Raw genomic sequence first — 25,657 nt, 5'->3', positions numbered from 1 at the left:
TTAGGACGTCCGCCTTCTAATCGGAGGTCGGGGGTTCGATCCCGGGCACGCACCTCTAACTTTTCGGAGTTATGTGCGTTTTAAGTAATTAAATGTCACTTGCTTTATCGGTGAAGGAAAACATCGTGAGTAAACCTGCATACTTGAGAGTTCTCCATAATGTTCTCAAAGGTGTGTGAATCTAGCAATCCGCACATGGCCAGCGTGGTAGACTATGACCAAACCCTTTTCACTCTGAGAGGAGATCCGTGCTCTGTAGTGAGCCGGCGATGGGTTGATCATGATGATGATGATGATGATGATGATGTCATACCAGGTTTCAGGATAACTCATATGTAGGTAAAATGTGATACTTAGTAGGTACACATGAAAAATTACAAACCTACTTATGTTTGTGAAGCACAATATGATATGACGCGGGAACAAAAGGCACCTGATAGGTAATTTAGGAGGCCTTTAGCAAAGGCTAACAAAGGAACCCTTCCCAAGACCACACGAGTAGAGACGCTATAATATTAGACTTGCAAAAGTAAGTGTTTTAGTTATCAGGATGACACGTTCGTATCACACTGGTGCAAGAGTTTTGTTATAAGTAAATATAGTTCATTCATTGATTATTTTGGCAGTGGAAGTCCGGTTTTTGTGTCTTTTCATGTCCAGGGGACATGAAAAGACTTAAAAGGAGCCTCCCCGCGTGGCGTTTAGTTTTATACCGATCACAAGCACCCGGCGTCCCTGTACCCGTAGTACAAGATTTTACGTCTCACCAAACCAAACCAAATTCGAGAGTCGGAATACTTCCGCGTTACAGTAAACTGGATCTTAAATGCCTTGTTTTAAAGCTCAAGTTTGTCTACACTTCTACAGCCAGCGCTCCAAGCGGAAACATTGCGAAATTTAAATCAGTGGCATTGAATATTTGACTTTAATTCAAGGCTGTTTAGGTCCATTTTACTGTAACGCGGAAGTATTTCGACTCTCGAATTTGGTTTGGTTTGGTGAGACGTAAAATCTTGTACTACGGGTACTGGAAGCAGCTACTACATGAACAAAATCAGTAGGCTGATTAATCTTTTCACCACGAGCGACGGCTACCTTTAAGACTGAGCTATCGTGGTTGCGGCTTTTTGGGCTGCCCATGTTTTAGGTGACCGTCGACTCGAGAAGAAGTGGATGTCTACAATATGACATAATATGCCTTTCCCAACAAGCACCGCCATCTATACCCGCTACTGAGCCTTCCTCATCAAACCACTTTCCGGCTGGTTGCTCATCGCTCCTACGAAAGGCCTGCCCACTGCCACTTCAACTTCGTGATGTTTTGGGCTATGTTACTGGCCTTTGTTCTCTTATGGATCTATTCCTACCAAATCGTATTCTTCAGGGAAACGCCTAACACAGCCTTCGTAGGTACTTATCTACATAAAATCAAATTCTTAAAGCATACAATGAAATATAGAAATTCTATGCTTCGAAGTTTGCAACATCGGCGCCAAGTTGGCTGTCTTGATATTCTGCAGTATATTATATTTCGGAGATGTGCCCAAGAACTTTTTGACCTGGTTGCTCATTCACCTTTCTACTATCGTACTGCAAGGCATGCACCCGAACGTAGTCGAAAATTTTCGTCATGATTTTGAAAAAAAAACCGGCCAAGTGCGAGACAGGCTCGCCCACCGAGGGTTCCGTACTACAGTCGTATTTTTTCGACATTTCGCACGATAATTCAAAAACTATGATGCATAAAAATAAATAAAAATCTGTTTCAGAATGTACAGGTGAAGACCTGTCATATGATACCCCACTTGATATAGTTATCTTACTTCGAAAATTGAAAATACTAATATTTATTCATGACCACAATTTAAATTTTTTTGTGTGATGTAACCACAAATTCACAGTTTTCAAATTTTTCCCCTAATGTCTTTTATAAGACCTACCTACCTGCCAAATTTCATATTGATTCTAGGTCAACGGGAACTACCCTGTAGGTTTCTTGACAGACCGACAGACAGGCAACAACGTGAACCTATAAGGGTTCCGTTTTTATTTTAGAGGTACGAAACCCTTGCAGCCAAGCCAACATTTTTATCAACGTGGGCATGTCAACCTCTTGTTTCTGTAAATCAGTTAATTCTAAACCTAATAACTGGTCAACAATAGATCACAATTCATTTGTTTATAATTGTCATCGAAGACCGAAATTTATTTACGTTTGTATCCATTAATTCTGGTACCTCGTGAATATTCAATCAAACGCTCCGTGTTTGGTGATAAATGCTTGATCAGGCGCTACCATTTATTCAATATTCATGTACCAAATGCATAAAACAATGCATATTATAAGACATTTTATGTACACCGGGCAGCTAGTGATAATGTGAATGTAAAAACTTATTTATGTTCCACTGTTGCTCCGTTGCGACGTGATTGAAGGACAAACCAACACACTTTCGCATTTATAATATTTGTAGTGATTCCAGTAAAGATGCAGGCTTTCGACGAAGTCTGAGTTTTCGTCAAAATAATTTAAACACGTGATCAAATCAGAAATGAGGAGATCCGTAGGGCGCTAGAGTAACCGATATAGCTCATTGGGTTGCGAAGCTCAAGTGGCAATGGGCAGGGCACATAATTCGTACAACCGATAGATGGGGTCCCAAGGTGCTGGAATTGCGACTTCGCACCGGAAGACCCCCCACTAGATGGACGGACGACATCAGACGAGTCGCAGGGAGCCGCTGGATTCAGGCCGCGCAAGACCGTGGCGTGTGGAAGTCCCTACAAGAGACTTATGTCCAGCAGTGGACGTCTATTGGTTGATGATGATGATGATGATGATGAATTTAAACACCTACGAATTTAATGTACAACGAAGATAATAAACGTTGCAACTTTTTCACGATGTAGCTAACCCGTGAAGCGAAGCGGGCTCCGAGCCTCGTTAACTCATCCAGGCTGCCACCGAGTGTACTCTTTGCTCACTAATTTATTTATCTTGACGGCTTTTGTCCCAAAACGAGCCGCATTGCAGCTTGGTTAGCCAAATGTTGTTAAAATTCCCGCCTTCCGTACAAAGTAAGCAACGTTAGCTTTTTAGATAAACAAATTTATGTTCAATGCTCACAAGATTATGGTAGCCTAGTGGTTAGGACGTCCGCCTTCCAATCGGAGGTTCAGGGTTTCGATCCCGGGCGGCACCCACCTCTAACTTTTCGGAGTTATGTGCGTTTAAATATTACTTGCTTTAACGGTGAAGGAAAACATCGTGAGGAAACCTGCATGCCTCAGAGTTCTCCATAATGTTCTCAAAGGTGTGTGAATTTTGCCAATCCCCACTTGGCCAGCGTGGTAGACTATGGACAAAACCCTTCTCACTCTGAGAGGAGACTCGTGCGCTGTAGTGAGCCGGTAATGGGTTGATCATGATGTCATGATGTTCACAAGATATGAAGCGGAGACTACTAGCTGAAGCCCGCGACTTTTTTAAAAATCCTGTGGAAACTCTTAAATTTCCCCGGATAAAAAGTAGCCTATGCCACTCTTCAGGTGTTTACCTATACCCATGCAAAAAATCACGTCGATCCGTTGCTCCGTTGCGACATGATTGAAGGACAAACCAACAAACAAACACACTTTCGCATTTATATGGGTACTGATTTACTGTCTATATTACCTATGCATAGTAAAAAAACCTGTTAAGTGCGAGTCGGACTCGCAACGGAAGGGTCCCGTACCATCTATTTTTTACAATACATAAGCAAGGACACGGACAAATGCGGATTGCGAGTATTTTAAATATATGTTTAACACTGGAATTCATAGTCAAGATAGGGGCTACTTCAGAGGAAGATTCAAACGATATGATGGACGTTTCATATTCAACTTATGCATTAAGGTTGTGTATGAAACATGTCGTCTGAATCGTCCTATAAAGAAGTCCGGATCTTGACTATGAATTTCGGTGTAAAAATAATAATAAAAATAAAAACTGAATTTTTTTGGACTTTGGGCTGAAAGATTTTGAGTTGTCCTTGTTAAGAAAATTCTATTTGCAACAAAGAAAATTATCTACATAAAGTTGAAAGGCCCTAAAATTGATCAATAAGCACTTAAGAGACCGACTGGAAATGTTTAAAATTAAATTTCAAAGAGTTTTTTTACTATTACAATATTTTTATGGAGTACAAAAAGATCCAATCCAATTTTCGTTTTTAATATTAGGTTTGTTAAAGATGATTGAACTTTGAAGAATGAAAGGCGCAATCTTTTTATGAATACGTAATCTTTAATTTTCCTTTTATTGTGAACCTTTGGAAGCGAACAAAGAATTGCAAGGGAGAGCAGTGTGCTTAGTATGAGTTAATTACATCTCACCAACGTTGATGGAATTCGAGCGTCGAAACTCAATAACGTCAGAGTAAAATTGACCTAAAGAATTTTGATTTAGAGTTCGTCCATACATCTATCTAGAGCCATGGAAAACCTTGGGATATTTCAATCAATGGTATTGAGTTTAAACTTTAAATCATACTTCTTTAGGTTCATATATTCAGACGTTAGAGTGAAGGCACACTTTGCGTTGACGGTGCGATGCGGCGCCTGAGTGATGCCGCTGCGTCATCCTACATAGAAATCGGTATACCATGCCAGACAAAGCGTTACGCTGCCGTGCGGCGTCGTACCGCAAGTGCTCCGGACTTGACAGACGAGGCAGGGAGGGATGGTGCGGTGCAACGCTATAATTTCTGCCGGAGCGGCAACACAGTGCCCGTATGGCATCCAAAAGGTACTGAAATCCACAGCAGTGCGGGGCGGCACAACGCACCGGAAAGTGGAAACGCATCGTGTGGCTTCACTTGTACTTCGACATTCGAATTTTAACAACCTTGGCGAGAAGAAAAAACTCATACTAAGTACGTAAGCATTATTCAACGACCCTTTCATTAACGGGCAATGTTGACGCTGTGAGAGTGATAATTGCCTACTGGGGAGACACAAAAAGTCTTATCGTTTAAATTAAATTTCGCTAAGTAGGTGCCTCATCATAATCTTGGGGTAATTTTAAGTGACGCCAAATCTTTTTATTAGAATTTATTTTCTTGTCCAACCTGTGGTTACTTCTGTCTTACTTAGCTAACTATAGTTAGGTAATAAATGTTAAAACCTGATGGAGTGTTTTGGCGTCCGTACTAGGAAAACCTGTGTTACGGGCACCGCAGCCTTTTATAATATTATCTTCCTATCTTTGAACAATCTTGTTTCTTTGTTACAGTAGGATGCGGCCGACACTCCCCCTTTTGTGCGCTTGCTTCTACGCTCTCCTATCAAGTGGAACATCGAGTGGAGATGACAGACGATGGCTTGTCTCCCTTGTGGACTTAGTGGAGTTGGACTATCAAGACCACTGCGATCAGAGAGCCAAGGCTACTTGGGAAGAACTGCTAGGTAGCAGTAAAGGTCTATCACTCAAGGTAACAGCAATATTTTATTGAAGCCTGGCCAGAAAAATAAAATACCTCGTCATATTGCGAAAAACCCGTGGAACTAATTTATACAAGACCATAATATACGTAGTGACCATAGACCATACAGGTACTAGTGGCGCCCCCAGAGCAAGTTTTTTATATTTCTGGTCAGGCTATACCTAACTGTTCCTACTTCTAGCATCTTTCATTGTGTAGTTATCCATACTCGCAATAAAGAAATTTGTATTTGTATTTGTATTTGTATATACTAATATTATGTACTTAACTACTTACCTATTATAGATGTGAAAGTGTGTCTGTCTGTTTATCTGTTACTTTTTCACGGTCCATCCATTTAACCAATTGAGACAAAATTTTGTACAGAAATAGCTGGCATTCCGAGGACGGACTAAAGGCGTTTGTGGACTCATACGTGAAATCACGGATCCGTAAAAAAAATATATCGAATGTACGTATTTGTATCACGGCTACTTCGAAAAATCACGGATACGAACCGAATATAGATGAGTGCACTACTTTTTCCCCGGTAAATCAGAGTACCGATTAGTAGATTAGATTAGTAGAATACGGGATTTTCAAAAACCTATCAGTCCACGCGGACGAAGTCACTGGCTACTTCTAGTGTAAAATATATTCAAACCTAAGTAATCTTCAGTGAAATTGGTTCAAGAAGCTGCTTCAAAAGGTTTGAACAATTCGGACAATTGGCTCTATTGAGAAGTCGACCGAAACTTGGCCACTCTCTCTTCAAACTAGAAAATATTTGTAAGGGTTGTTTCTTTGAGTGAATTTAGTTGATTTATTTGGGTAGTATATTTTGTTTTCGATAATATATTATATGTCTGTCTTACTGACTGTCTGAGTGACTGATCAATCAACGCACAGCTCAAACTACTGGACGGATCGGACAATTTTTTTAAAGAATATTAGATAATGATGACAAATATTTGCCTTTCCCCTCCAACTAAGGGTAAAGCATATACCAGGAGTAAGCACGACAAAAGTACAACGGGTGGATTTTGAACTGCCGACCTTTCGACCTTTCAGTCCGACCCTTAAACGGTTAAGCCGATAAAACGATGACAAGAATTTAAAACTGAGTCTGCTTTAATTAACAAGCTGAGTCTGCTTTAATAAGTTTAACATAGTAATTACGATTGATATTATATTGAGTGAAAACACACAAAGATACGATTTCCTCTGGTAAGGTTCAGTTTGAGTTATTTTACAATACATACTTTGTCGTGCAGTTGGAGCGAGATAAAGCATTCGGGATATTCGCACGCAAGCAGAAGACAGAAGTGAATGCAGCATACACTGCGCACTCGCTAAGTGCTGATGATGATGTGCTGCGGCGAAGAGTGAAGCTGCTCATACAGCCAGGAGACACTCTGCTTGACACTCAGCAGTGGATACGGGTAAGAATTCAATATCTCTCTCTCCCTCTCCCTCTCTCTCTCTCCCTCTCTCTCTCTCCCTCTCTCACTGTCTCTCTCTGCATGCGCCATAATTATCATTGGTGAGAATCATGCCCCTTTTCTATTAATGATATTATAAAGGGTGTAACTAGAACGATAGCAAAAACTTTGCGTTATTGTTACTACCTAAACACAATCCAATACCAATAACCCTTTGCCTCATGTTGTCGTTTTTGCGATTTAGTATTTTTCAAACCCGCAATGTATAGCGTGCAAAACTCGGTCAATGCCTACGACGTGCCATTGACTCCGAGTGGCCTACATACGCAACGTTCGTTGACGTCGCGCTAACCATTTTGAGCTGCCAACCAATGTTGGAATAACTGAATGTTTAGATTCCTATGGACGCTATTCATGTTATTCATTCTTTACAAATAAAGCAAAACTGCGAGTTAGTACTATTATATCTTCTGTGCTGCGAGTAAAAAGTTGTTCACAACTCAAAAGATTTGAATCAAGCATCATCAATTTTGAAACTCATCCCATTAGCCTCTCCACTTGTTTTCATAAGTTACTGTTCTCGGGAAGTTCATTTATCAAGAAACAAGTTGAATCTCTAATGAGCTCGCTTAAGCGATCTTTTCCTTTGAAAGGTTCGGTACCAGCAACTTTGATATTAACTTTTTGATCATTATAATGAATTAATATTTTATCAAGGTATCAAGTGTTTTGTTTACTCACCGACATACAATATCTATAGTTATATAGGACTTAACCAGAAAGCTGGCAAAAACGAAGACAGGTGATAGTACTGATGATAACTGATATGATACCATTAAAAAAACGGCGAAAAATAAATAAAAAATCGTATTATTTTGTAAAAGTTTACGATATATTGCAAATAAAACATCGGACTGACGCCAGAGGACAACGAACGTTACTACGACGTCGTTCGATACGAACGAAAGCTAGTTAGTACTAAAGTAATTTTCCTATACCATTTCAAGCCTTAGCTGTAATTAGTGAAATTGATACGGGTTCCCGCAAACTAATTCAGGCCATCTAAGATCGCCGCTACGACACGTCGGCTTCACTTAATTATCTGACATGCCATTACACTTGATTACTGAAGCTCAGAAGATGAAAACTTGGATGCTGACAGTATCATTTTATCTTATACTTACTTTGGAGATTTTTATAATTCTAACTTGGCTGATTAAGTTGGGCATAATGAAGTCTCGCTAATAAAGATAGAAGAAAACTAAATTATCTCAATTTTCTAGAATATCGTAAAAGCTAATCAGAGTTATCCTACTTCGGTACCCTTATTATAAATGCGAAAGTGTGCTTGTTTGTTGGTTTGTCCTTCAATCACGTCGTAACGGTGCAACGGATTGACGTAATTTTTTCCAAGGGTGTAGATAAAGACCTGGAGAGTGACATAGGCTACTTCTTATCCCGGAAAATCAAAGAGTTCCCACGAGATTTCTAAAAAACCTAATTCCACACGGAAGAAATCGCGGGCATCAGCTAGTGAAAAATAAACGAAACAAATATTTTCGTAGTTAGCAACTACATATATCACTTGTTTTAACGGTGAAGGAAAACATTGTAAGAAAACCTAAATGCCTTAGAGATCTCCATAATAAGTATTCTCCAAGGTGTGTAATCTCTGTCAATCCGTAATTAGCTACCATGGTTGTCGATGCCCTAAACCGTTCTCATTCTGAGAGGCTACCCGTACTCAGTAATGGCCCAGCGATGGGTCAAAATGATGATGATGATGATGATGATGATGAAGGGGATAATTACTTATAGTGCGTTTGTTTCAGTTGGTAACGTTTGGTGATACGGCAATGAATCGGCTACAATTCGCCACTGACTATGATTGTGGATACAATACTACTTGCACTTTGAGAGGTAAGCTTCACAACAAATCTAAGGCTGAGATCTATTGAGCTCACTTTGACTTAGCTCAGACTTAAGACACTGTTAAAACGAGACAGCGTTATACCGCTGGCATAAATCTGTCTCGTTTTTACTGAAACTTAAGTCTAAGCAAAGTCAAAGTGCGCTCTATAGATTTCAATCAGGTTATGCCAGATATTTTTTCCATGCACATGCAAATTGTGGAACTAACTCCTTCGGCGGTGTTCCCACTAGATTTCAACATGGGGTTATTCAAGGGGCGGATCAATAAACTCATGTAAAGTCAAGTCCTGGTTCCTCTGGTGCTGCAAAATGTTCATGGGCGATGTTGATCGGCAGAAGTTGGCGGTGTTTTACCCCCATGCCCTTGGAGAGTATGTAAACTATCGCGCTTGATCTCTTTCCGGTCGTGTTGTACTGCCGTCCCATCAGGCTATGAGAGTGAGGAAACAGGAAGTGCACCGGTGTTTGCATGCTTGCATAAAATATTGAAAATTTATCCGCTCACATGTTCATGCTTTGCTGTGAGTCAAGTCTGAGTGGAGTTAGTTTCGAGTCTGTGTAATATGCAAACTTTATTTTAGCCTTTGGATTGTGATGAACGCAGCAAAAATTCTTTAAAAAAAAGTTGAAAATAAATTCCGCTTTCAACAGCCTACCTCCGGTTAAATCAAGATTATCTATGCATTCTAAGCATTTTCTGAATATTGTGATCGTATCTCGCAAGCTGGACGGTCGCCAACTTTGCACTTCAGTTTTTTTTAATTTGCTTTAAATTTTCATCAAGATTGAAAAACATCTTGAGCTAAAAATAATCTTTAGTGTTTTAGGTGGATTGAAAATATTTTAATATTCGTTCTTAGTATATTTTGCGCGCAGTCGGTTGCAGTTGCAATGCACCTGCGTCACCTGTAGTAAAAACTCCTGCTAATGTAATTTTGCAGGTGGCTTTCAGTCCGCCGTCTGCATAGACCCTAAAGTTTAATTTAGCCGGAGCATAATGCGTTGCAACCCTTCAGTTCATTTTTCCCTCCCTTTCCCCTCCGACTAAGCGTCAAGCTTGTGTTAGGAGTAGGTACCTACAACAATAGTGCAACGGGTGAGGTTTTGAATCATCGACCTTTCAGTTTCAGTCCACTTATTTAACCGTCGAACTATTGAGACTATTTTACTTTGTCTATCCAAGCTATCCCTTTGCCAGGACTTTAAAATCTGAACGTGGTAACTCTGTGTGCTCGATGGCTAAAATATCATCAAAGTATAATTAATCGGAAAAAGAAGTTTTATTAATCTTTATTTTCTACAGAATTACAAAACAACATAGCAAGGCAACCGGACGAGGAGATTTTGCGTCGAATGAAGCTATCATGGGAGAATCACCTACCAGACCTCCAGGATTACCTCGACAATATCCTGCCGCTACTGAGAAACGCTTCGAAAGAAAATCGTAAGTTGCGGTATAATACGGTACGGTATATAATACGGTATATCCATACTATCCATTCATACTTCCATACTTAATATTATAAATGCGAAAGTGTGTCTGTCTGTCTGCTAGCTTTTCACGGCTCAACCGTTCAACCAATTTTGACGAAATTTGGTACAGAGGTAGCTTGCAACCCGGGGAAGGACATAGACTACTTTTTATCCCAGAAAATTTAAGAGTTCTCATAGGATTTTTAAAAACCTAAATCCACACATACGAAGTCGCGAGCATCAGCTAGTACGATATAAAAATATTTTGACCGTACGGCGTACATGCTACAAAATATGGAAACATTAATTTGCTTTGCGGCTTTCTAACTGCAGTTTATTTTATGCCGAGACAATATGGTGCCGTAGAATTGGAATATAAAGGCAGCGACAAATCTCAATGTCGCACTGTGTTGCTCTGGTGTAAAATGGCCTTTAGACACGGTATAGTGTGACGGTAGTAATGAAGTAAACTTTACCAGTAACCTTTGACCTTTGTAATAAAATATTCTATTAATCCTTGAAGCTGTTTATTAGATTTTATTCTTCTAGAGATTTAATTATTTCCATCGGACACCATTATCTTGATCGACGTTAATTGGATCGAATATCAATTTTCGCATAATTAATTCGCCTTTATAGCTATACTTTGAACCAACCTTTCTTCTTTCATTTCATTACTTTACCTACCTGAAACTTCTTTCACATCTTCCTAAGGTAAACTGGCATATATAAGGTCCTCAAACCTCAAGTCGCCCTTGTGGTTTTACTTTTTAAGGATCCTTAAAATTTCTCAATAGTCTTTCTTAGTGAGGGTCTATAAAAATGCAGGATACATAGATACAAAATTTTAAGTTTCTAGGACCACCAGCTTAGGCTATTTCGACAGTGCGTTGTCTATTACAGTTTAATATTATGTTTAAAGAAGTTAATAAAAGTATTATCGTGCTTCTTCAATTTAAAAAAAAATAGCTTTACTACTCTTGACTGTATTAATAGAGATTTGGCTTTATCACAATTACTAGCTGATGCCCGCGACTTCGTCCACGTGGATTTACATTTTACAAAATCCCGCGGGAACTCTTTGATTTTCCGGGATAAATAGTAGCTCATGGATTAACTCCAGGGTATAATTTATCTCCATTCCAAATTTCATCCAAATCTGTGCAGCCGGTTTTTCGTGACTGAGTAACAAACATCCAAACATTCACACTTTCACATTTAAAATATTAGTAGGATTAATACAATGTTTAAATCATCTCATTCGAAGTACTTGACATTATCTTCTATCAACCATATTTCATTTTTGTTATTTTGTGTATTGTCTAAAAGTTTTCTGTCTATCACTCAGAATAAGGACTGTTAGAAGTAGCCCTATTGTGACACTTACTGTTAGAGCGAGATAGCTAAATGCATTTAAGCTCTTGTTAGAACGAGACAAAATGATTATGTTTTGTCCTTATCACCGTGGCCACTTTTTTTGTTTGTCAAAATGTATTTGTACGTGAGTATTTGACAAACAACGTGAAGTGTAGAAGGAATGACATTTCACAAGTAAGAAAATCTGCTTGAGCGAGAGGGACTGAGGGGGCCACGCTAGTTGCAAATCTTGACATATCTGTGGTCTATCATAATTCAAAATTGTACTGTAGTGTGTCAATGTCATCTAACCTATCACTATCAATCTTATTATTTCCACCACAGATTACGACCTGGTGGAGGAATATTGGGACTCGCTGGTAGAGTATGAAGGGGCGACGTTGGCTGCTCGTGACATCTGGCAGCACGTTCAACCCCTGTACCTAAAGTTGCATAAGTATGTTACTCTGAGGCTCCGAGGTGCAGAAGAAGTTGGGAAACCACTGCCTGTGCATTTATTCAGTAAGTTTTACTTTAGCAACAGCATTGTCAGGGCTCCTCTATGGTCCTGTACCTATTTGGCTTAGCTGAAGATATGATACGTTGTAGTATAATTTATTAAGGCGTTACTAAGCCTATGGAAGGACGTACGAGCCAGCAGGGCACTGCCATAGCTATTTCTATATAAATTCTACACCAATGTCTTAAATCGTTGCCAGTTGATTTTTTTATTATGATGTGGCGGTTGCCACAATTGCAACTAGATGGCGCTATTCAATCGATAGCATATCATGACGTAATTCAGAACAAATGTATCGTCGCCAGTACTCGCACTAACGGAGTTTTCTGCAATTTGGACTATATTAAAATACAACCGTCGGCCCAGCTGGCGCTACCGAGCACAACCAACCGCTTCGGTGGGAGATCTCCCTTTTGGTACGGTCAAGCAAGCATACCGCTCCCGTACAATAATTATGTTGGTGTTTCATTTTGTAGAAATATGAAGAAGTGAACGAATTATCTCGTCCAAGCTTACATCTTATCACACTTAGTAACTCTATGCAAGACATACTGTCCATGATTGGAAAATAGTTATACAGATTTTCAGGTCATTTTTATAAGGGATTTTCACGAACTCGATCGGTATTTGTTGATTTTTTAACCGACTTCCAAAAAGGGGGTAGTTCTCAATTCAGCCCGTTTTTTTATTAGAAAATTTTAATACTTGTAAAGAGTTAGCAATGAAATACGGTAGGTATCTGTACAATATTTATGACCTATAAAATAATTCAATTATCATCGTTTCCCATTTCCAAGTTTTATTCCACAATAAAACCATTGTACGTGCGGCTCTTAGGATCCAGTCTAACAAAGGAATCGATTCTACGTGAAAATTTAATTCCACAGGATCTCTCACGGGGGATGACTGGTCTAATCTAATCGAGAGTTTACTACCTAAATATCCAGATATATATCAAAAGGTCCACGCCAATATTCAACTTAAGGTATGATTCTCAATATCTTTTTTTTAAATGCAGGATATATTATAGACTTCAATTTAATGACCATACATGTAATGAAACGTAGATACATTGAGTGTGTTCTAGAACATTTTTGTGGTGTTGCGTGTTGGTTGTATGTGTACCTTGCTTTTCCTGCTTTAGTGGGAGGGCGGATGGTGCATACTGCATTCTGCAAGTTGTATCATACCAAATCTGTTTTTATAGATTATTGCAAATTAAGCTTGTGGTTCCTTGTATGTCAGTTTTATCAAACCCAGCTTGTACCCCTTAGGTTTCTGCATGGTATCGTACCCGAACACTAGTTCACTTGGGGTACGGATTTGCGAGTAGAAAGGTAAATGGTCAAACCGAACCTCCTACCTGACTAATTTAGAAATTTGACCTAGACGATATCCTCACCAGGACCTCTTATTTACAAAGCCGCTACCCCAGAGAATTTGTCGAAAAACGTTTTCACCTATATTTACCTTTGCAGGATATAGGAGGATTAAACGCATACAGGGAAGCAAACAATTTACTCAGACAGTTAAATTTAGGCGAAGTCCCCAACGATATCTTAACAGAATCAGCCTTCAACGGCACTTGTCCTCCAACTATAGTAGACTGGTGCCAACCCAATAAACTGAGATTTATATCGTGCAAAGATGTCAGCATTCAGAACTATATGGACGCGCACGAGACAGCCACGAAGATAAGATTCAAAATAACAACGGCTCTACACAGCAATAACACTTATATTTTGAGAGAAGCTCCACGTTATTCAGGTATCATTAATTTGTTATTGAGCGACAATGTGCCCTGCCCATTGCCACTTCAGTTTCGCAACTCGTTGAGCTACGTCAGTTCCTTTAGTTCTCCTACGGATCTCCTCATTTCTGATTTGATCACGTAGAGAAACTCCAAGCATGGTGGGCAGGGCGCATAGTTCGTAAAACCGATAGACGTTGAGGTCCCTGGTGCTGGAATGGCGACCTCGCACCGGAACACACAGTGTTTGAAGACTCCAAACTAGGTGGATGGACGACATCAGACGAGTCACAGGGAGCCGCTGGATTCAGGCGACGTAAGACCGTGGCGTGTGGAAAACCCTACAAGAGACCTATGTCCAGCGGTGGATGTCTATCGGTTGATGATGATTGATGAGCGACAATGGCGTCGCGAGTCACGACGCGTGGCACCTTTGACGCTTGCTATTTCATAATAACCACAAATCACGAAGGACTACCTTTTGTGCTTTTGTGAACAGTCTCACACTGGAACTCCTTGTCAAGATAGGAGCTTCTTTAGGGGACCTTTTGTTATATTCAACCTTGAAGCAGCTTCAAGGTTGAATATGACAAATGTCGTCTGAATGGTCCCCTAAAGAAGCCCTTTTCTTGATTGTGTATTCCGTTGTTAATGTCAGTCTTTTGTTTTTCACAGCTATTTATGAAGCGGTGCCAGGTTTTGTATCGCTTCTGTCACTGAACCCTCATACGCTTGATCGGGCAGGACTATATCCTCTGGAAAGATTTAATTACAATATTAACCATCACCGCCTGGTCTTACAGCTTATCATTGCATTGAGAGATTTGCCCAAGTAAGTAAGAAATCTCTGTTTAGAGATAAGCATTTCCAATGTAACTTAATTTATTATTACTTTGTAACTACAATTTTTGGTACATGAATAATAAAAATAAATAAATAACCACTGATCCAATTTTTTTGACTGTGATTCTTCTTGATAATATTGATAAGTAAAGAGTCCAGAAAGGGTTAACAAGCTTTATTAAATATCTAATCAATTACTATGCAATATGTCGAACTGAAACGCTAGATTGCTTGACGTTAATATGACTTTTCTGGTAAGTAGAGTCTTAAACTAGCCTTATTTATAAAGACGACACCTGCGACGATTTGGAAGTTTAAATCCCCAAATTGACTCATCCTGGAATCCATAGCTCACTTTAGTGAGATGGAGGTCATCGAATAAAATAATAATAGTTTTCTTTTTTTCTTTTTTCATGATTATCTTTACTTCTCTATCTCTTTTTTCAGATTAAATTATTATTTGGCAATAGATGAATGGAGAATAAAAGTCCTGATGGGTCAAATTCCTTTATCAAAAGTAGAAGACAGTTGGAGCGAGTTCAGGAGAAACTTTTCTCTAATAGAATCCTCAAGCTCTGACATTCTTGGAGATCCATATGTTTTGTTTAACAAGCCATATATCGGGTAAGAAAGAGCACCTATATAATTTTCATAGAAATGTGAATGTTTGTGAGCTTGCCTGTTAGTCTGTTACCTTTCACGGCTCAACCCCTATATTGGTCATGAAGTGTGAAGATCCTGGAGATGGGCAAAGGATACTATGAATTTTAAATTTCTAAATTCACGCAGACAAAGACGTACAAGCAAGTTACCTTCATGAAATTTCGTTCTATGTTCAAAATAAAGAAAATTGTTATTTTACTTTCAGGAAATTCCTAGGTCTCATATTGAAGTACCAAATCTATCAATCATTTGCCGAAGAGCTAATATCAGATGACTTGGATTTGATCACACATATTTTCCAAAATAATCAACGTCTAATGTGAGTACCCTTAATAGAAAAAATATTTGTTAATGTAATAAAACTATAGTTATCTGAAATTTTGAATTTCTTTTCTTTTTCAGTGATGTCATGATGCAGGGTTTTAGCGTCTCATGGCCTGAAATGATCAGTGATCTATTGGTAAAACGTGAAAATGGACTAGAATACAATGCACTCACGGATTACTTTAGACTGTTAGACGAATATTTGGATAACCAATTAGACCCAGCAAATGATCATTCTGTCGAGGATTACAACGAACCTCCTCCCGAAGTTGATTTACAAGAAAATGAAATTCCCGAAGAAACCAGCCTACCAAAATCTGAGGATGGAAATGAAAAGAAAGATGTTCCTCTAAGAAAAACTCACGATGACATCCTTGATAATATTATAGAGACTGAAGAAGATTCGAACTCTAAATATGAAACGTCTACTGTGGGTGTCTTGGAAATTAAGAATCCAGTAGCAGCCGGGGACCAAAGTGATGCTCAAAATCCCAAAGAAGCTTCATACAACGTTTACTGGTGGATCGGAGTTGCTGTTGCGCTTGCAGTCGTTGTAATATTAGTAGCAATAATTGCTAGAAAGCGACAGAGCCATAGAAAACAACTAGAGAAACAAAGAAGAAGACAGACCGCCTGATTTGAAGAATATCGGTTCTAAAGGTGGAGCCGATATAAATTGTTCAGGACACTAGTGAATTTGTGCCAATACGATTTATGAGGAGTGTAGAGTACAAATGTGTTGATGGTTAAATGTTTTATGTTTTGATTTTAATGTGCTTAATTTGGTTTAGATTAATTGGTGTAAAAGTGGATTATTTATTCTTACTCTATGGTGCTGTATCTTTTATAGATTCCGTTTCAACTGTTGCATTTATGTTTGTCTTTAGTTCAATGTGTGTTTGTGCGTTTGTTTCTATTGCAACTGTAAAAATATTCTTAGATAGTGAAGATGAAAAAAATATTTTTGTACATATCACAATTTGAAAAAATATAGTAAGTTTTAATAATGGTTACCAATTGTGTACGATAGGTGTAAATTCTAGTTAGATGTAATTTCGCCGTGCCTTAAGCGTTTCAATTTCGTATAAGTAAAGAAATATTATATTAAAGGAAACGATCAAATTTGTAATTAAATAAGGTAATTTTATAAATCTCTATTTACTCTGCTCTCAAAGACCAAACCATTATCTTTTTATGTGATCTTATTTATTTACTTACTAACATTTTTATTGTTTTAACTAGATTATTTATTTTAAAGAATTAGGACAACCCAGGTATTTAATAATATTATTTTTGTTATTATTAGTGTTCACACTAAGTGCGGCAACTTCGCAAGGCTTTGCTTTGCCAATTAGCATGGCCGAATCATATTCACATCACATACATCACAGTCTCGGTCGTACAACTACAAAGCAATGCTTTGACAGGCTGTCGCATTCAATGTAGACCTATATAACTATTGATGCATTTTAATTATTTTAATTGTTAGATTACTAACTCTCGTTAGTAAGCATGATATAACAAATTTGTCTCAGAATTCGATAAAAGGAGTAAAAAATAAATGTTTTAAATAAATCTTCAGTTGTTTCATTTCCAAGTTTTACATAATTCTTTGGTATGTGATTCGTCAGTGCTTGTTGCACTAATGCAACTTATTTTATTTTTGTGTCATCCTATCGAAATGGACCTAGACTGATAGTACTATCATTTCCATCATTTTCAGAATCGACCTAATGACCTATAGTCGTGGTCCAAGTCTCACAGGACGCGCCCTTAGGAAGAAGACGTTACCCTCCAGTCTATCCAATTGTTTATTCGAGCCCTAGGGCTCACCCCCAGGTGGATCTCCGCGCTCGCCACCCCACCCCATTGACACTATAGCGGCCAGTAGGGCCTACGCAGCATACTCAATCCATCTCTATGCTCAATCCGAAACATTGCGATTGACATAACAAACTTAGGACAAGCGCAGACGGAGCGCGCCGAGTAATAGCGAATGGTGTCGAGGCTTGGCGAATGGCAATGAGTAAGTATGTTATACCATAATGAAGTGTACCGTAGGTCGTAAGTATGTTTCTACCAATATTCTTATTTAGATTGACAGTAGAATAATTTAGAAAAAATCTCCATTCGATCCACCCAGGGCATTACAAAGTTTCCATTTATCCATCACTAAGTTAAATTATTATACAAATTAAATAAGTAGGTATCAGATTCTATAAAGTTATTCTATTTATTATTTGCGACTTATTTGTTGTTTCAAAGTAGGTTAATGTCTTAGGGTCTTATCACACTGGCGATTTGCAAACGTCTTTCGAGCGAGAAACTTAAGTTGCTTGGTGCGAAAACGCAGCGCGTTTGTGGCAATGATCACGGCATACGGCAATCTATAAATTCAATAGTATTCGATTTCTAAGCAATCGATAACAATATTCGATTTCTAAATAATACTAAGCAAAGAAAATCTATTAGTGAATCTAATCCATTTTTTTTTTTACTTCAAAAAAAGGAGGAGGTTCTCAATTCGTCGGAATCTTTTTTTTAAGTGAATTTTAGACTATATTTTGGCATTTGTTTCTCATAATGTACAACAAAGGTAAGACAATTAATCTACTTTAGCCAAGAATTATCAAACATTATGGTCTGAATGGCCGTAGCCAGGAATTGATTTCGGAGGGGGTTTTCCTTTCGGGGAGGAAAAACTGTTGCTCGACTTGATGGGTGGACACAACAAGACGACGCCACTAGACGACACCACTGGCACAAACACCTTATGTAAATTAATTAATAACCTTATGTTAATAATAATGTTGGAAATACAGTCCTGTCTACCTACCTATAATACCTATTCTCGGCGCTTCCTTCGCTAATCACCTAGCTGTAATTACGCTTTAACAATTAAATAGGTACCTACCTACTCACTTGAATACATTACAACTTTTAAAAAAGGTATATCTACAACCAGGTACCTACCTAAAATATAATAATACCTATATGCCTACTCTTATTTGCTATCTGGTAATAGAAGGGCTGGATAATTTTTTGCGCAGCCTGGCTGTCCAGCGCGGAAATGCAACCAGTATTCTTGGCACCATTCCACGCGGGTATGATTTGTATAGTAATTAGATTAGATAAGACTAGCTTTAAGTTTTATTGTAATATTTCAATAAAATAATAATACTTATAATTTGTGTCTGCAAAATAAAAGAATTGAATTGAAAATCACGTTCACAAGTCGCCAGTGTCGTAAGACCTTAAAAAGATGAGAAGAGACCTCATAAATCATTTTCATGTTTTTGTTTGCGCGTCTTTTGATAACTTTAAGATTGATCTTCATTTATTTTGAGCCGCTTCGGATGTTTGTCACCTCCAAAGGTCATATTACCTGTTAAAATGTTAGTATAAGGCCAGGGACATATCTAGCGATATTGTGCGAGCGGACGGACGTGCGGAATTCCACTGTTCAAATTAGAAGTGAAAAAGTGACTATCATAATGTTAATATTCTGGAAAAATAAATGATTTGTTACTAGAAATAAAAATAAACTTATGCCAGCTAAGCTTTAGGCTAAGTGAACTTAACAATAGGGTCTTGGACTGTAATAAAATGACGTGATTTTTTGTATAGCGGTAGTTTATGGTTCTAGAATTAATTATTAAAGAGAATAATTTTAAAAAATCAAGAAGAGTGCGATTGTTACACTATATAGCTAATAGCTTAGCTCTCAAAATACGGCGGCGGTAGGTCTCTTGCTCAACACATCTCTATCATTTCCTTCAGTGGAAATGCACCCTTACCTACTGTGCCAGTTTTAAATCAAAATTACCCATTATGCTTTTCGACCGAGCCTCCGATGTAATTAATACTTTTTATATCTATCACGGTTTATATTCAGCTCTTTATCGTGCCTTTTGAAATTCAGCGATCATTTTAATTAACCCAAATATTTTTTTCTGACATGGAATTTTTTCGCCGTAATCGTATCAATCTAAATTAGCTGAAATATCATGAAACATCAGATAAAAGTAACATTTATTATTTTTATTTAATTATATCCTGCTGAAGATGTTATTCTAAGTGCAGACCCGTGCTCGTTAGTGGATCGGTTTCTTTTTGTTCCATTAAGTCTAAGATGGTAGTGGGATAACTTGGAAGGGCTATGGCAGTTTTTATCACACCCATACTCTTTATCAGTTTCTATACATGCCATCGTACCGGAACGCTCAATCGCTGTACGGCACGGCTTTGCTGGTAGGGTGGTAACTAGCCACGGCCGTAGTCTCCCACCAGACCAGCCTAGAGACAATTTAGAAATTATAAATTGCCTCCCATTTTTTTTTTTTTAAAGAATATTAGCCATGTTAAATGACTAATATTCCCCTTTCCTCTCCAACTAAGCGTCAAGCTTGTGCTAGGAGTAGGTACGACAATATTGCAACGGGCGGGGTTTGAACCGTCGACCTTTCGGTTTTCAGTCCACTCCTTTACCCGTTGAGCTATTGAGGCTCTATAAAGGCTCTATTTATAAGACCACATCACCACTGCGCCAAGGAGGTCGTCGAAAACCGCAGTAAAATCACCCGTCATGGGTTGATGATGATGATGAAATACAATAAGGATTGTGTAGCTATAACTACCTGACTTTTATTATACAGGTTGTAACCAGAACGCTAGCAAAAAGTTCGCGCTACTGTTATACTACCTAAACACAATCCAATACCAATAACCATTTGCCTCATTTTGTAGTTTTAGTGATTTCGTTTTTTTTAAACCAGCAATGTATGGCGTGCAAAACTCGGGTCAATGCCCCGCCTACGATGCGGGGATTGACTCCGAGTGGCCTACTTACGCAACGTTCGTTGACCTCTGGCGTCATTCAGATGTTTTATTTGCAATTTATCGTAATCGTAAACTTTTACAAAATTATAAGATTTTCAATAAAAAAAAATCTGCGCGTTCTTTTGTGGTATCATATCAATAATAAGCAGTAGGTACCTGTCTTCGTTTTTGCCAGCGTTCTGGTTACATCCTGTATATTCTGTTATTTTATGAACAAGTGAATACGCGAGACTCGGGCATTTCTAAAGCACCTGTATAGATACTAAGGTAACTTAAACTTTTTGAAAGTTTGCATACCTTTCAAAAATATTAAATTGCATTTATGCAAAGGTACTCTCGTCTCGTTATACAATCAAATAAGAGCTTTCGGAGTGCTTTCTTAGAATTTAATGTAATCTTAAATTTGCCCGCAGCTGCTTACTATGGTTAAGTTAGCAACAAAGCAAATTGAAATGAAGTACGAGTGCTTGCAATAGAAATGTATGAGGGGTACTTACCTTTTATTTTGTCTGTGCTTTTATGAATCAACTAGCTTATGCTCGCGTCTTTGTCCGCGTGGACTACACAAATTTCAAACCCCTATTTCACCCCCTTAGGGGTTGAATTTTCAAAAATCCTCTCTAAGCGGATGCCTACGTCATAATAGCTATCTGCATGCCAAATTTCAGCCTGATACGTCTATTAATTTGAGCTGTGCGTTGATAGATCAGTCAGTCAGTCAGTCACCTTTTCCTTTTATATATTTAGAAGACTAGACTCTAGTGGTATTACAGTGAGATGAGCAAAAAGTTGGTAAGTATAATGCATATATTTTTAGAACTCACTCGCCATTTTTGTTCTGTGTCAACTGTGATATCAAATGTACGCGGCAGAAAATAATGTAGGTACATCCACATCGAGCTTTAGAATGAGATTTCGGCTTTGAAGAGCGTTGTCTCTGTCACGTTTACCTATGTGACGTTTTGTCGGTCTCAACGACAGAGACAATGCTCTACAAAGCGATAAATCTCTTTCTAAAGGCCGACGTACATTATTTTCTGCCGCGTACTGTACGGTTTACCTACCGTAGGTACGAGTACAATTATTCATGTTGGTGGGTTTACCCTACCCGAAATTGTACTTTTGAAATCACAGTTGACACATAGAACAAACATGGCGAGTGAGTTCTCAAAATGCACTATAGATATTATGTAGCTTTTTGCCGCTCTTCATTTGCTCCTCCAAAGTCAAAGCGAAAAACTTGAGCTAAAAGCATATGGGATGACATTTATGACTCCAATGACTGCGATTTGGACCTTTCGGAACAGCTTTCGGATTTCATAGTTTTTCTATAAATCTTTTCATGTGCCTCTGTATTCTCAGCCTAGCCTTTTAATTGTCAATCTGAGTCTCTGGCCCTGAATTCAGAATAGGTGGAAGCGGTAAAGGAGCGTGAACTTGTCGTCACCCAAAAGGTGTCTAGTACGACATAAATTAATATAAAAAAAGACATAAGTATCTATAGATATTTGTATATAGGTATTTGTTCGTTTGCGTGGATTGAAGTTTGTAAAATACCACGGGAGCTCTTCGATTTTCGGGGATCAAAAGTAGTCTATTTCACTGTTCAGGTGTCTAAGGATATCCTTACATAAAATTCACGTCAATGTATTGCTCCTTTGCGGCATAATTGAAGGACATAATGAACAATTTCTTTCCCATGTATAGTATTAGTAGTGATGAGCGAGTTACTTTAAATCGCTGATATGGTGTCCCAGTACCTATTAAAGATACAATATACTACCATACTATACTAGATACCATTTCTATATCACTTTAATATAGTTTTCTGTGGTCTCTGGAGTACTTACGTAAATTACGAGTCAGCAGACATGATCCGGGCAATTTATTTTATTGTCTTTCTGACGTCTGTGTCGTAACTCAAGGATGTGCTGTGTTTTAGGATACTCCACAACCCTGGCTGCAATTTCTTACAACGGATATGAGTTTAGGTACAAGTCCTTTGACGTAACCCACCTGTAAAATTTAAATATATACCAGTATCTCACTTTTCTTATTTTTCTGGTGTACCTAATTTTTAATACGGTATAATAAGAGCTAGCGTGCACTACGGTGCTGTGAGTTGCCTGCGTTTGAAAATCCGCAAATTTGAATTTTAATCTATCAAAATCCGGGGCGGAATTAATTCCGCACTGCGCGCACTTCTATGTACCTAGTTCTACAGTTCACAGAGTTTGCGGAAAAAACGTACGGAAATTTTCCGTGCTACGCGCTAGCTCTTAAAGAAAAATACCTCTGTGTACCGGTCATCACCTTCATCATTATCAACCGCCGTCCATCCACTGCCGGACATAGGTCTCTTGTAGGGACTTCCACGTCACCATCCACCGGTTAGCTGCGTCTCGGTTAATGTCGTCTGTCCATCTAGCAGTTTTCCGACGCTGGGCGTTCCGGTGGGAGGTCGTCATTCCCGCAGCTTGGGACCCCAACGTCTATCGGTTTTTCAAACTAAGTATGTGTAACGGTCACAAAGCGGTAATATGTTTATGTAACTGTACTTACAAACATCTGTTATAGTTTATTTTTAAAATGGCTGCGTCACAAAGAAATATGGACAGACGAACTGTGTGTGTTCCTTAATTTATTACGGAACCCTAAAAAGCTGATATGATAGGATAGCTTTAACCTCGAAAATCAGAGCTTTACTGGCTTAAGTACTCGTACATAAATCAAAATACCAAACTAACGAAAGAGTCATGGAAGTCTTTATGGGTTTTAGTTAAGTGTTTCCGTATTTGTACGACCCTCGCAAAGTCTTGGGAATGTTCCGGACAAAGCTTTGCGGTCATCTAACAAGGCCGGGATAATTTATATTTCCATGACGTTTGGTCCGAAACTTGTAGTCCAAACTAGCTTTTACCCGCGACCTGCTGCACCAATTCCGGAGATGATGCACGGTCCACGGTATTAATAGAGGTCATGCTGTGGGCCGAACAGAGCTTAAAGGTTGTCCGTTATAACCAAACTTAGGCATCCATTAAATGTGAGGTTCTGCATCAGTCAATTCCTCGTGATTGATAAAGTATTGATGGACCAGAACATTGTCCAGATATATTATGTATATGAACGCAAGGCTGCCTTTATATACATAATATCATGCACTTGGACGCTTAGTCCAATTGCGTGATTCATAGGACATATTCTGGTCTAGTGGGACGAGTAGTCTTGGACTTGAACTATTAGTGCGCAGAGATCCCTAACAGAAATCTGTATTTTCCTTATACAGGAACTAGCTTATGCCCGCGACTTCATCCGCGTGGAATACACAAATTTCAAATAATTACCTTACCGGATGTGTACGTCATAATAGCTATCTGCATGCCAAATTTCAGCCCAATCCGTCCAGTAGTTTCAGCTGTGCGTTGATAGATCAGTCAGTCAGCTTTCCCTTTTATATATTTAGATGAGATAATATTATTATATCTATATATATACAATTCAAAGTCCTGACTGACTGACTGACATATATACCAACGCACAGCCTAAACCGCTGGTCCTATAGACATGAAATTTGGAGGGTCTATTCTTTGTAAAGAGTAGGTATCCACTAAGAAAGGATTTTTCGAAATGGGGGTTGGAAGGTAATATGTGTTATTCGGTGCTGTTCAGAGTGCGCGTCCTGATGTTATAATGTTTGTGTCTGAAAAAAAATGCCATTTGTTTCCTGTAGGCCACGCGGGCGAAGCCGCGGGCAGAAGCTAGTGTTTCATAAATCCGGATATTGGCTTCAGAGTTCAGATTAATAAATCATGATATGAAAAAGGTCTGTGAAAAGACGTGGGTGTCGTTTTTGAGCATTGGCATCATTCATTCGTTGTCGTTACGGCTTTATGCCTTTATCAAAACACAATTCGGAAAAATGGAAATGATTCGCGGAAAATTGTAACGATTCTGTAATTGATTTGGTATGAATATGATATTTATGTATTATTCTGTTACTATATGATGCCCGCGACTTCTAAAAAAGCTTTTTTAAATCACGTGGGAACTTTTTTTTTCAGGAATTTCCGGGACGCAAGCTACCTCTGTGCCTACTTACCTTTCAAACAAAAGCGGTTAAACGGATTTATCTCACGTTAATTTTTTTTCTTGTACTCGTAATATGTCTATCTGCCATCGGCTTTCTAGCCATAATCAGATTTTGGGTAAGTGTGTAAAATTTATTTATTTAAACATCTTTATTACGCAACCTAAGGAACTTATAGAACTGCAAGATTCATTCAATCGAAAGACAACTGCGTCAGGGAAATCGTCAGATTGCTTGATTATTAAGTGATCATAACACGCAAACCTGAAAGGCCTGATGCTATTCATTAGCGGTTTTAGATTCAGCATCTTTATCCGCTTCCGTAGGTATAATTAGTTTCAGGAAATCACAGTTCTTATTTCCTGGGAGATTTATTGGTTAATTAATAACTCATAATACAGAAAAGGTCTAAGAAAATTAATGGGAGTTCTTTGGGGCGAAGTTTAGCTGTTATCTATGTAAAGATAATATATCTGATGATCCGTTCAGGCTTCGCTCGCAGGGAATTTTATAGGTAAGGATTTATCAATTCATTTCATGGGGGTTATTTAAGGGGCGGAACAACACATTCCTATAAAGGCCGGAACGCATTGGTGGTTCCTGTGTTACTGCAAATGTTCATGGGGTTGCGGTAATCACTTAACATCAGGTGACCCGCCTGCTCGTTTGCTCGCCATTTTTATTTTAAAAGATCAATAGCGTGGACTAACATCTAAAATATAAAGTTTCTAGACCCAGCTGTTTGAGCTGTACGTTTATACTTTCATATATAAAAGGAAAAGGTGACTGACTGACTGACTGACTGATCTATCAACGCACACAGCTCAAACTATTGGACGGATCGGGCTGAATTTGGCATGCAGATAGCTATTACGACGTAGGCATCCGCTAAAAAAGTATTTTTGAAAACTCAACCCCTAAGGGGGTGAAATAGGGGTTTGAAATTTGTGTAGTCCCGCGGAC

The 25,657-nt window shown here is 38.6% G+C and overlaps 1 protein-coding gene across 3 annotated transcripts in view; it reads left to right on the top strand.

Annotated features, from left to right (window-relative positions):
- LOC117985799 (angiotensin-converting enzyme-like) overlaps positions 1-17,345 on the top strand; it is a 95,296-nt gene extending 77,951 nt beyond the window's left edge. For 2 of the 3 annotated variants that reach the window (XM_034972594.2, XM_069501497.1), the window contains 11 exons: positions 5,276-5,474; positions 6,740-6,907; positions 8,740-8,827; positions 10,143-10,283; positions 12,014-12,190; positions 13,076-13,173; positions 13,667-13,955; positions 14,614-14,770; positions 15,229-15,405; positions 15,650-15,763; positions 15,847-17,345. In XM_034972594.2, coding sequence (XP_034828485.1) covers positions 5,280-5,474; positions 6,740-6,907; positions 8,740-8,827; positions 10,143-10,283; positions 12,014-12,190; positions 13,076-13,173; positions 13,667-13,955; positions 14,614-14,770; positions 15,229-15,405; positions 15,650-15,763; positions 15,847-16,405 — 2,163 coding nt within the window. In that variant the 5' untranslated portion in view covers positions 5,276-5,279 and the 3' untranslated portion in view covers positions 16,406-17,345. The remainder of the gene's footprint in view (positions 1-5,275; positions 5,475-6,739; positions 6,908-8,739; positions 8,828-10,142; positions 10,284-12,013; positions 12,191-13,075; positions 13,174-13,666; positions 13,956-14,613; positions 14,771-15,228; positions 15,406-15,649; positions 15,764-15,846) is intronic. The other variant, XM_069501498.1, reaches the window with a different exon arrangement.
- Positions 17,346-25,657: the final 8,312 nt, after the last annotated feature.

The sequence above is a fragment of the Maniola hyperantus genome, chromosome 10 (genome assembly GCF_902806685.2).
Source record: "Maniola hyperantus chromosome 10, iAphHyp1.2, whole genome shotgun sequence".
In the NCBI taxonomy this organism is placed as follows: Eukaryota; Metazoa; Arthropoda; class Insecta; order Lepidoptera; family Nymphalidae; genus Maniola; species Maniola hyperantus.
This window is presented reverse-complemented; position numbering and strand designations above follow the sequence as displayed.